Source organism: Neomonachus schauinslandi, chromosome 2 (assembly GCF_002201575.2).
Source record: "Neomonachus schauinslandi chromosome 2, ASM220157v2, whole genome shotgun sequence".
NCBI classification, from domain to species: Eukaryota; Metazoa; Chordata; class Mammalia; order Carnivora; family Phocidae; genus Neomonachus; species Neomonachus schauinslandi.
In genome coordinates, this window is record NC_058404.1 from 203,334,939 (window position 1) to 203,347,668 (window position 12,730).

Here is a 12,730-nt window from a genome sequence, read left to right on the forward strand (position 1 = left end):
GAGAGACAGTCACAGCCCGGCCAACGAGAGACAGTCACAGCCCGGCCAACGAGAGATATTCACAGCCCGGCCAATGAGAGACAGTCATATCCCGGCCAACAAGAGACATTCACAGCCCGGCCAACGAGAAACAGTCACAGCCCGGCCAATGAGAGACCGTCACAGCCCACCCAATGAGAAGCTACTGCAGTTCCCGCTCTCAGTTTACCCGAGTGGACTTTGTGCCTCGGGCGCCCTCCCTGTCCCCCTTCCTCCTCTGCTCAGCTCGGCCGACAGCCCTGCGCGTTCGTCCCGGTTTGTCCGCAGCGACGCGCGGTTTGGCAGAAGTAGCTGGTGCTGTGCTGTTAGGTCCCGAGTCTTGAGTTCTGAGACACTCTCTTCCGTAGCCGGGCTGGGAACTCACACCACATTCGGAGCCTCAGAGCCTCCGAGCAGTAATCCCTGGGCTCCGTGCCCGGCTGCTCGGAGGCCGCTGGGACTGCAGAGCAGGCTGGAGGGTCCGATCTCCAGCCCCCTCCTCTCTGGAGCCCCGTCGATCCTGCAGGGGTGCTGCTCCTCCTGTCCTTCCCTCAGCGCAGCTTCCCCCACAGAGCTCATGTGGGGCAGGCGGCCTCAGCGGGGCCGATCCCAGGGCGGATCCCTGGGCCGATCCCGAGGGGATCCCAGGGCCCATCCCGATGTGGATCCTGGGCTGGTCCCGAGGCAGATCCTGGGCCGATCCTGATGCTGATCCCTGGACAGGTCCTGAGGCGGATCCCCGGCTGATCCTGAGGTGGATCCCTGGGCTGGAGGAGGCAGCTTCCCTCCCATTCTTTACGTTCGGGCACAGAGTGCCCTGCACGCAAGCAGGGGAGGCGCATGGGGGAAACACTGCTTGGGCTGAGTCGGCTTTGAGTCCTGAGGGTCGCAGCCAGCCTCCTTTTCCACCTTTCAGAGGCTTCGGGTTTCACACATTGTAATTAGAGGAGGCATGCGGTGGAGTGGACTTAGTCCATCTTCTCTAGAACTGTCAACAGTACTTTTTAAAAAAATTTTATTTATTTTTTTATTATTATGTTATGTTAATCACCATAGGTTACATCATTAGTTTTTGATGTAGTGTTCCATGATTCATTGTTTGCATATAACACCCAGTGCTCCATGCAGAATGTGCCCTCCTCAATACCCATCACCAGGGTAACCCGTCCCCCCACCCCCCTCCCCTCTAGAACCCTGTTTGTTTTTCAGAGTCCATCATCTCTCATGGTTCATCTCCCCCTCCGATTTCCTCCCTTCATTTTTCCCTTCCTATTATCTTCTTCTTCTTCTTCTTCTTTTTTTTTTTTAACATATAATGTATTATTTGTTTCAGAGGTACAGGTCTGTGATTCAACAGTCTTGCACAATTCACAGCGCTCACCATAGCACATACCCTCCCCAGTGTCTATCACCCAGTCACCCCATCCCTCCTATGCCCCACCCCCCACTCCAGCAACCCTCAGTTTGTTTCCTGAGATTAAGAATTCTTCACATCGGAGCACCTGGGTGGCTCAGTTGGTTAAGCGTCTGCCTTCGGCTCAGGTCATGATCCCAGGGTCCTGGGATCGAGTCCCGCATCGGGCTCCCTGCTAGGCGGGGAGCCTGCTTCTCTCCCTCTGCCTCTGCCTCTCTCTCTCTCTCTGACTTTCATGAATAAATAAATTTTTAAAAATTAAAAAAAAAAGAATTCCTCATATCAGTGAGGTCATATGATACATGTCTTTCTCAGATTGACTTATTTCGCTTAGCATAATGCCCTCTAGTTCCATCCATGTTGTAGCAAATGGCAAGATCTCATTCCTTTTGATGGCTGCATAATATTCCATTGTGTATATATATACCACATCTTCTTTATCCATTCATCTGTCGATGGACATCTTGGCTCTTTCCACAGTTTGGCTATTGTGGACATTGCTGCTATAAACATTGGGGTGCAGGTGTCCCTTCGGATCACTATATGTGTATCTTTGGGGTAAATACCCAGTAGTGCAATTGCTGGGTCGTAGGGTAGCTCTATTTTCAACTTTTTGAGGAACCTCCATACTGTTTTCCAGAGTGGCTGCACCAGCTTGCATTCCCACCAACAGTGGAGGAGGGTTCCCCTTTCTCCGCATCCCCACCAACATCTGTCGTTTCCTGGCTTGTTAATTTTAGCCATTCTGACTGGTGTGAGGTGGTATCTCATTGAGGTTTTGATTTGGATTTCCCTGATGCCAAACAATGTTGAGCACTTTTTCATGTGTCTGTTGGCCATTTGGATGTCTTCTTTGGAAAAATGTCTGTTCATGTCTTCTGCCCATTTCCTCATTGGATCATTTGTTCTTTGGGTGTTGAGTTTAATAAGTTCTTTATAGATTTTGGATACTAGCCCTTTATCTGTTATGTCATTTGCAAATATCTTCTCCCATTCTGTCGGTTGTCTTTTGGTTTTGTTGACTATTTCTTTTGCTGTGCAAAAGCTTTTTATCTTGATGAGGTCCCAATAGTTCATTTTTGCCCTTGCTTCCCTTGCCTTCAATGTTTCTAGGAAGAAGTTGCTGTGGCTGAGGTCAAAGAGGTTGCTGCCTGTGTTCTCCTCTAGGATTCTGATGGACTGCTGTCTCACAGTTAGGTCTTTCAACAATTTGGAGTCTATTTTTGTGTGTGGTGTAAGGAAATGGTCCAGTTTCATTCTTCTGCATGTGGCTGTCCAATTTTCCCAACACCATTTGTTGGAGAGACTGTCTTTTTTCCATTGGACATTCATTCCTGCTTTGTCAAAGATTAGTTGACCATAGAGTTGAGGGTCCATTTCTGGGCTCTCTGTTCTGTTCCATTGATCTATGTGTCTGTTTTTGTGCCAGGACCATACTGTCTTGATGATGACAGCTTTGTAATAGAGCTGGAGTCCGGAATTGTGATGCCGCCAGCTTTGCTTTTCTTTTTCAACATTCCTCTGGCTATGCGGGGTCTTTTCTGGTTCCATACAAATTTTAGGATTATTTGTTCCATTTCTTTGAAAAAAAGTTGATGATATTTTGATGGGGATTGCATTGAATGTGTAGATTGCTCTAGGTAGCATTGACATCTTCAAAATATTTGTTCTTCTGATCCATGAGAATGGAACGTTCTTCCATTTTTTTGTATCTTCCTGCTATTCAACATAGTACTAGAAGTCCTAGCCACAGCAATCAGACAAAAAAAGAAATAAAAGGCATCAGAATCGGCAAAGAAGAAGTCAAACTCTCACTCTTTGCAGATGATCTGATACTTTTTGTGGAAAATCCAAAAGACTCCACCCCAAAACCGCTAGAATTCATACAGGAATTCAGTAAAGTGGCAGGATATAAAATCAGTGCACAGAAATCAGTGGCATTCCTATGCACCAACAACAAGACAGAAGAAAGAGAAATTAAGGAGTCGATTCCATTTACGATTGTGCCCAAAACCATAAGATACCGAGGAATAAATCTAACCAAAGAGGTAAAGCATCTGTAATCAGAGAACTATAAAAGTGATACTTTTTAAAAGACCATCGGGAGTCAGTACAGAACATACATTAATACCAGTTAAAAACTGCGGGGACAAAGGGCCAGTACAAGTCAAAGATGCCTTCAACTAAGCGCAGGACCGGCCGAGAGGTTGCTGCCGATGCTCCCCTCCCAGGAAATAGGATCTGTAGGGCTTCCAACCCCAGTGCCTCACTTTGTAGGGGCGGCCCTACAGTCAGCACCCAGGGACATTCCTGTCTGAGGCCCCTGTCAGCGACTAGTGTCCTTGCCTTCCAGGGAGGCCCGTGGCCCCAGACCCGGGGCTCCGGGCTCTGGATCAGACTAGCTGGTGCTAATTCGGCCTCTACAGCTCTCGAGCTACGTGACCTCATCTGGGATTCAGTTTCCAACCTGTAAAGTCGGGACAATAATGCGGAACACAACACCCTTTACAACCTCCTCCACTTGCGCCTGGTCCGAGTGATTCCATTCTGGATCCTGCACGCTTGTCCCCACACAACCAATATTGCAGACTGAAAGCCACATCGTTCCATTCCCTCGACCCACCGCTTCCCCAGGACCTTACAATGAAGGTGCAGGCCCTCCGTGATTGGGCCCTGCCCGCTCCCACCACATCTCACACCATTCTCTCCCCACGCCCCTCACTGCAGCCACTCCGCAGTTCCTTGGGTCCCCAGGCATGCTCCTGCCCCAGGACCTTGGCATGCGACCCCACATGGAACCATCTTTCCCCAGAAGGAGCCAGCATTGTGTGGTAGAAAGGGGAAAGCCCTGACCCTGCTGCGTTGAATCTTGACTCGGCCACTTGCTAGCTGTGTGACCTAAGCAAATTACTTTTTCTATCTTTTGGTTTCATCATAGGCAAAATTGTCATAAAATAGTATCACTGGGGCGCCTTCGTGGCCCAATCAGTTGGACGTTGGATTCTCGGTTTCGGCTCAGGTCATGATCTTGGGGCTGTGGGATCGAGCCCCACGTGGGGCTCCATGCTCAGTGCAGAGTCTGCTTGGGATTCTCTCTCCCTCTGCCCCTGCCTCCCCCCTTTAAAATAAATAAATAAATCTTTAAAAATGTATAATATCACTTACATAGTGTTGTCATGAAAATTCAGACTATGTGTATAAATTCCTTAGAATGCTTGGCAAATCGTTAGCACTGAGTGTGATGTAGAGATATAATTTAAACATATTTGTAAGTATACTTAGTGTAAAATATATACATATTTTCCTCCCCTGTTCCTTTGGGTCTTTGCTCAAACTTCAGAGAAGCATTCACTGACTTCCCCATATAATACTCAAAGTCTCCTATCCCTTTTACTTGCTTTCGCTCACAGCATTCCTAACATCTCCCACATTAAATACTTATTTCCTTGCTGTCTGTACAAAAGCTCCATGGAAACAAAGATAGTGTCTATCTATTTTGTTCACTTCTGTCCTCAGCTCCGAGAACAGGGCTCTTGCCGTGGAAGGAGCTCATTACATACTGACTTGGTATATATCAACTGATTTGGTGAAGGAATAAAAATACCTCCTTGGAGCACATGAAGAACCAGTGGGATGACATGTTAAGTGCTCAGTATGGTACCTGGCGCACACAGGGCACCGTTAGCTATTTTTCGATGGCTTTCAATAAACACGAACTCTTTTTTCATTACCATTGTACCTTGCAAGGGTTCAAGGGGCAAGTTAAGCCATATGATGCTTCCATATACTAAAAGGAGGAAGTGGGAGGCTCTTTCGGTGACGACGCCAACTTTAGCAGGAGCCTCCGAAGGCAGGCACAGGAAGGACTCGACAGGACACACCTACGCCTTAGGAAGGAATCGTGTGGGTGAGTTAGAGGAGGAAGAAACCAAAGATGATCCGCCAGGCGACACTGGGAAAGTCCTGACCCACACGAAGTTTACATTCTAGATAGAAAGCTTTCACAGGCTTTTTAGTTTTTCAGTAGTCCTCGGAACTCTGAGACTTAGGAGGGATACATATTATCCCCATTTTCCAAGGGACCTGAGTCCAGAGTGGTGCAGTCAGAGGGGAGCAACAGTGAGGGCTGGACCAAGAGCCCACGCCTTCCCTTTTACCCCGGGGTCTTCCCACTTGGCTACGTGACCTCATCACCATGCTCACAGTATTTTGTGATTTGGATAATTTGAACAAAGTAAATTCATTTATCAGTAATCATGTGCAACTATTTCCTCCACCTATTTTATAATAAATGTCTTACGTTTTTGAAACAGTGACTTTCAAGATACAGCAATGGGACATACGCAGACAAGATTTCCTTGAATCTGCTCCTGGCTTGGGAATGTTTGTGACTGTTAGAACTTACAATGATGAGGTAAAATATTCTTTTATGTTTTGTTACTAAAATTTTTAATTTGCTAAAATTCATATATCATGTATCCCCTCAAACTTTAAGAAAAACCTCTGCATAAGCACTCATTAACCAGAACTGACAATTTTTAATGTGTCTAGTCCTGAATAAAGGGACTACACAGAGACGTGGAAAGTGCCTGCCTTCAGTGAGCCTATTGTCTAGCTCAAAAGCAGAGACCTTAACAAAATATTTCAGAACAATGTAAATGATGGGCCTCATGCTCATCATCCTGAGATTCGCTGGTCTTGCTGGGCCACAGTCTCCCCCCTCCTCCATGGCAGCCCCTCGGTCTGTTGGGTCTCCCTGGCCACTTCCTCATTAGGGGGTTAGCAGGAGTAGAAGAGGTACCAGGATCCAGTGGAGAGAATGTGAATGTTGGAGTCAGAGCCAAGTTAAAGTGTAGACTGTCAAGCTCAATCTTCAGCAGATGGTTGACTGCTCCAGTCCTCAGTTTTCTCATCTGTACAGTGGGTGTTAACAGGGACCTCCGTTCCCCACCATGCCAGCTCAAGATCCTGACTTGCTCAGTCCAATCACTCAAACATAGTTGTGAGAACGACTTCACTTTGGACTTAGAGCTGCCCTGGGGATGTGCCCATGGGACAGCAAGGATGGGTAGCAAAACCTCATAGACCAGAACAGGCATCTCCTCTGGGGAGGAGAGGATACAAAGTTCCTGTTCTCATTAAACTGGATGATTGCCTGATCCGAGCTCAGGAGACATTCTGACACCTCCACTCCTGTGGAGACTGGGAGTGGGGTCACTGGAGAGACTCCACTCCAGCTGGATGGATGGGACCCTTGAGCCTGGCTGCTATGGCACCTTCTCCTGGTGCACCTAGCACCTGCCTGACGGTGGTTCTGCTGGGCCTGTCCGTGTAGCTACCTCCCCTCCCTACAGCCTGCCTCTTGGGCTTTTTGCCTGGTTATACAAAAACCTAATTCTCCTCTGTTCTTTCATGAGCAATCTGGAAATGTCTCCATGGCTTATTAAACGCTGAATCCAAATTTTAGTTGAGCTCAAAACCGTCACAGAACATCCCAGTCACTATTTTTAAGACAGAGAAGGTTCATTCTTCAAAAATATAATTGCCTGATCTAATACCCCCTTCTACAAGGGAGGAAAAATATTTTAATTTATTCTGCATTCAACAAATATTAAACACGAGCCTAATATATACCCTACCCTCTTCCTGACCTAAGAGAGACAAAATTCTCACCCCATAGGGCTGATTTTCAAGAAAGCTCTTCCCATTTTGAAGAACAAGAGACAGCCCTAGTTTCAAAATGTCTTACGAGATCCTCCTTTAAGGTCCTTATCAGCACCTCCACAGGGCCTCTGTTTTTACTTGGGTCAGTGTGTCTGGGGGCCTGGGGTACTCTAAGTTGCCCACCTTGATCATATGTCCATTCCTATGGCATGTGATTGACAGCCCAAGGGAAAGACATGGCTGGTGGAGTAGGCAGGGCAGTCAGTAACAGCATATACGTACCATACAAACACATGCATTTTGTATTCCATTATTTCCCTAATGATTAGTGATGATGAGGATCTTTTCCTGTGCTTTTTGGCCTTTTTTCTTTTAGCCCTTTGAGTGTACCAACCCACTGCCTTCTGGTCTCCAAAGTTTCTGATCAGAAGTCTGCTGTGATTCTTTTTTTTTTTTTTAAGGAGGCTCCATGCCCAGCATGGACCCCAATGCAGGGCTTGAACTCATGACGATGAGATCAAGACCTGCACTGAGATCAAGAGTCAGATGTTTAACCGACTGAGCCACCCAGGCACCCCGAAATCTGCTAATATTCTTATTGAGGATCCCTGTGTGTGACCATTATGAAGGTCCTCCATATTTGGAGGACAGGGTCCTTTTTGCCCACCCTGGCTTCCACATGCTGCGTGCAGGTTGTCCAGCAACTCACGCACATCGGCCTGCCACCTGGCTGGGGGTGGGGACGAGGTTGGGTAGCTGCTCCCGTGCTCGGAGCTGACACCGACCAAAGTTAACCACAATTTACCACACGAGGCTTCCCCTGGAAATTGCAAGCCTTCAATAGACTCCATAGTTCCAAAATAGCTACATCAGACGGATTCTAACAGTGTAATTGTGGTCTGGATGGGAAGACAGACTCCTGGTGCTGCCTACCTCACCATCTTCCCAGAATCCCCTCATAGTTCAAAATGTTTTTAAATTTCTCTTAGCATTTCTTCCTCAAACCATGTGTTATTTAGAAATGTGCTTAATCTCGACATATTTTGGGATCTTTGTTATTGATTTCTACTTTAACTCCATTGTGTTCTGAGAGCAGACTTTGTGTGGTTTCTGTTACCGTTATTATTTTTTGAAATACAGTTGATGGGTTTCTACTATTTTAAATGTGTTAAGGTGTGCGTGGTGGCCAGAACGGGGTCTGTCTTGGTGAGTGCGCCAGGTGAGCTTGAGAAACGTGCGTGTTCTGCTGTTGCTGGATGAAGCGGGCTGTACTCAAACACCATGTGCAGGTGACTGACGGTGCTGCTGAGTCCAGCGATGTCCTTCCTGACCTGCTGCTGGATCTGCCCGCTCCTGACAGAGGGGTGTCGGAGACCCCAGCTTCAACAGCAGACTCTCCTCCTCCTCCTGCAGTCCTGTCAGTGTTTGCCTCATATATTTTGCTTGGTTGTTAGGTGCTTACCCATTAAGGATTGTTTTGTCTTCTTGGATAATTGACCTCTTCGTCTTTATGTAATGCCCCATTATGTGATTATCCCTGATAATCTTCCTTGATCTGAAGTCTACTATGTCTGATGTTAATATGAGCATTCCGGCTTTTTTTGTAAGGTTACAGTTAGCATATACATCTTTTTCCTTCCCTTAACTTTTAATCTACATGTGTCTTTCTATTTCAAGTGGGCTTCTTGTAGACACATAGTTTTGTTTTTTGATCCACTCTGTGTGTATTCTTCAGAATCTTCTTCTAAACTTATAGAAACACACACACACACCTGTACCTTGACAAATGATTTTTTTAATAAGAAATAGGGCCCTATACACACTACTGTAGTGTAGGATATTGGGGACACCTTTTGTACAGGACACATATGGGTACAATAGTCTCTTCTTTGCCCCATAATATTCCTTTATTTGGATTTGCCTAAATTTAGTCAATCCCCTACTAAAAGGTACTAAAGTAATTTCAAGAATGCAACTTTGCCATTACAAAAAACACCACACTGAATATCACTTTATATATAATTTTGTCTACTTGTGCATTTCCATAGAATAAGTTCCTGTAGGTAGAATCACTGAGTCAATGGTCACATACAGTTTAATTTTTAATACATATTGCTGAACTGCTTTCCAAATGGTTGTTCAACTTACATTTCCAAATCAGTGTTTAGAAATAGTATTTCTCAATACTATCCCTGGACACTTTTATTTAAATCTTTGCCAATCTGATAGTAAATAAGGGCTATCTTACTCTGGGTATGTGTGTGTGTGTGTGCGAGCACGTGCACGTTGTTTTTACCAACAAGGATAAATATTTTTCATTTTTATTGACCATTTCTTCTTTAGGAACTGCACAGTTCTTACTAAACTAACAGGGGAGATCTATTTTTAAGAAGGGAAAGTAGAGAATAATAAACTTAAACTATGGAAATCCTTAATCCTAGGTATTATTGTCCAAGTTATATGGCCCACAAGGAAGGTTCTATTTTACTTCACATTCACCTGGCGAACACATCATTTGCTTGGAATCTAATTCTACGAGGCTTGTGTCGTTTGGTGGGAGTAAGCTGGTGAGTATATGCCTCCCATGTCCTTGTTGATGAACAGAGCATCAGCACTATTCAGGCATGACGTTGGTATGCAGAACCATTACACCCGGACTGGCTAGAAACTTATTAAAGTCCTGTGCCCAGATCTCAGTGCAGCAACCAAAGAGGGAGCTGGAGAGCTTGGAAGGGGTTCAAAGGAGAGCTACAGCGTTGATTAAAGGCCTTGAAAAACAAGAACCATGAGGGAAGGTTAAAAGAACTGTGATTACTCAGGCCTGAAAACAAGCAAAGACTGGAGGGTAAATTAACAATGGAATTCCAATAAATAAAACTCTTATATGGCAGATGGTGATCGGTTATTTTCTAAACGGGCTGAGAGCAGACGAAGAAAATCTGTACTTTAGGATCAGAAATTTAGTCATATGTAAAGAAAATTTTCCTAAAAGTAATCAAATTCTTTCAGTGCCAAAAGGATTTACCTAGTAGTAGATGTGATGTTCAGGAGGGTCTAAGTACTATCTCAGGACCGTGGGTCACCATCTAATGATTATTACATAGGAAGACTGCTGAGTAGGGCAGGGGGTAGACAGGCAGTGAGAGATGGAGAACAAAGTGGGGCCTGCTCTTGAAGGGGGGGGTGGAGAGATGCAGGAGAGGAGTTGGGGGACACAACAAGGGAAACGCAGAGTGGAGCGGTTTTAAGAAGGCTTCTTCCTTTTTCCTGTTTGTACAGCGGATCCACTTAGAGGTTCGAGCTGGACGACATAACCTTGATGCAGCCATTGCTCAAGCGAAGGACAAAGTTAATGAAGTTAGCTTTAAGCTGGAACATCTAATTGAGCAAATTGAGCAAATAGTCAAAGAACAGAACTATCAAAGGGTCAGTGTGCCTATTCAGCTTATTTTATGTCTTCCTGCCGGGAACACAATTCTGGAGACAAAGCCCCCAAACCACAGAAAGGATAAACTGCCTGTTCCTCGGTCATTCTCTCTGAGCTAGCACTGTGGGGACACTCGGGGTGAAGGGAAAGAACAATCTTTCACTATCTGCCAGACTGTGAGCTCCTCTAGGAAAGGGGACTGCAGCTCATTGGCCTCTGGGGTGTGGGCTTAATAGAACGAACAAATGCTCCCAAACACACCCAACATGTATGAAGAGGCTCCGTATGCCCATTTTCTAGATCAGTTTTATTCTTGTGACACTGTGTGTTTCCCGGGTCACTGTGCTCAGTGGACTCTGGTCAGACATGGGGTCAAATCCAGACTCCAGTTTCCTTACCTGGAAAATAAGAGGAGGACAGTGCCCAGCTTGAAGTAAAGTAAGGACACCAATCTTTTTTTTTTTTTTTTTTAAAGATTTTATTTATTTATTTGAGAGAGAGAGAATGAGAGAGAGCACATGAGAGGGGGGAGGGTCATAGGGAGAAGCAGACTCCCCGCCGAGCAGGGAGCCCGATGCAGGAATAGATCCAGGGACTCCAGGATCATGACCTGAGCCGAAGGCAGTCACTTTAACCAACTGAGCCACCCAGGCGCCCGTAAGGACACCAATCTTGAAAATCTATCACTGTTGGCTGACATTCACTTGCTTGATGGTGAGAAATAAAATGAATAAGATAATAGATCAAATAGCATCTATTTTCCATCAAAATACAAAAATATGTTTTATTTAAGGTTGATTCTTAATCCTTATTTTTATTTTTTTTAAAGATTTTATTTACTTATTTGTCAGAGAGCGAGAGAGAGCACACAAGCAGAGAGAGAGGGAGAAGCAGACTTCCCGCTGAGCAGGGAGCCCGATGTGGGGCTCTATCCCAGGACCCCGGGATCATGACCTGAGCCAAAGGCAGACGCTTAATGTCTGAGCCACCCAGGCATCCCTAATCCTTGTCTTTAGCTAACAACATACCCTGACTTAGAAAATCAGATACTGCACTTTGGTATATTAACTGAAAAATATTAAATATCTTCAAAGCATACAGTACCTTCCCCTCAAATTCACAGTTAAATACTGTAAGAAACTAAACCTGCCTATTTCTCTTCCATATAGGACCGTGAAGAAAATTTTCGAATGATCAGTGAAGATACAAATAGCAATGTTTTATGGTGGGCTTTTGCACAAACATTAATCTTTATTTCAATCGGAATTTTCCAAATGAAATACCTTAAAGACTTCTTTATAGCTAAGAAACTCGTTTAAAGTGTTAATAAAGACAAACAACTACCTGCTAATTTACATAATGTTTGAGTTAACCAATCAAAATACATTCATAACCATGTACTGCTTTTATCATTTCAAAGATGATCAGAGATTGAAATTAATGTTACACTGATAAAATATTACTTTAACTATGTAGCCTTTGAGCTTGATTGAATAAGCACATCATCCAGTTCTTATTTTAGCTTGGTGTAGATCAGCACTGTCCCATAGAAATAAAATGTAAGCTACATATGTAAATGTTACGTTTTCTGGTTGCCACATTAAAAAGGTTTTTTTTAGAAGAGTAAAAGTAACCCTAGTGATATGTATTTAACCCAAAACACCAAAAATATTACCATCTTAATTTGTAAACAGTAAGGTTCCTGAGATAGTTCATGTTGCTTTTCCGATACAAAGTCTGAGAAACCCAAGCATGTGCTACACTCAAAGCACAGGTCAGTTTGGCCCAGCGCATTTCAAGGGCCCAGTGGTCACATGATATTCACAGCTAGGACACTGGACAAAGGGAGAACGCCCTTTCCCCACCACTGTATTCCTCTCGGCAAGACCCATCCTGAACCTCTGCTTTCTCTACTTCCCTGCACGACGGCGCCCTTGTCCACACAAGCAAACGGCCCGGGTTTCTCTGCACCAGGTTTTCTCACTTGGGCCCCAGCAGGCACCTGCATGTGGATGGAAACTCCGCTCCCCAAGCCATGGAGGGCGCCATCTGAGGAGTGCCAATGTGAAATGTCACCTCCATCTGCTTTCTCTAGCTGTTCACTCTGAAATAGGGACACGCTCACTGCACGAGGCAAGAGCAGCACCAGGAGCCTCCGCCCCCCCAGCTCCACGCGGCCAGTGTCCGGGACAGGGACGCCCCAGCCC

At 45.3% G+C, this 12,730-nt stretch overlaps 1 protein-coding gene across 1 annotated transcript in view; it reads left to right on the forward strand.

The window, feature by feature from the left end:
• Nucleotides 1–11,913, forward strand: part of LOC110569723 (transmembrane emp24 domain-containing protein 11) — a 20,213-nt gene extending 8,300 nt beyond the window's left edge. The window contains exons 2-5 of the mRNA XM_021677654.1: nucleotides 5,746–5,846; nucleotides 9,538–9,663; nucleotides 10,376–10,522; nucleotides 11,693–11,913. Coding sequence (XP_021533329.1) covers nucleotides 5,746–5,846; nucleotides 9,538–9,663; nucleotides 10,376–10,522; nucleotides 11,693–11,842 — 524 coding nt within the window. The 3' untranslated portion in view covers nucleotides 11,843–11,913. The remainder of the gene's footprint in view (nucleotides 1–5,745; nucleotides 5,847–9,537; nucleotides 9,664–10,375; nucleotides 10,523–11,692) is intronic.
• Nucleotides 11,914–12,730: the final 817 nt, after the last annotated feature.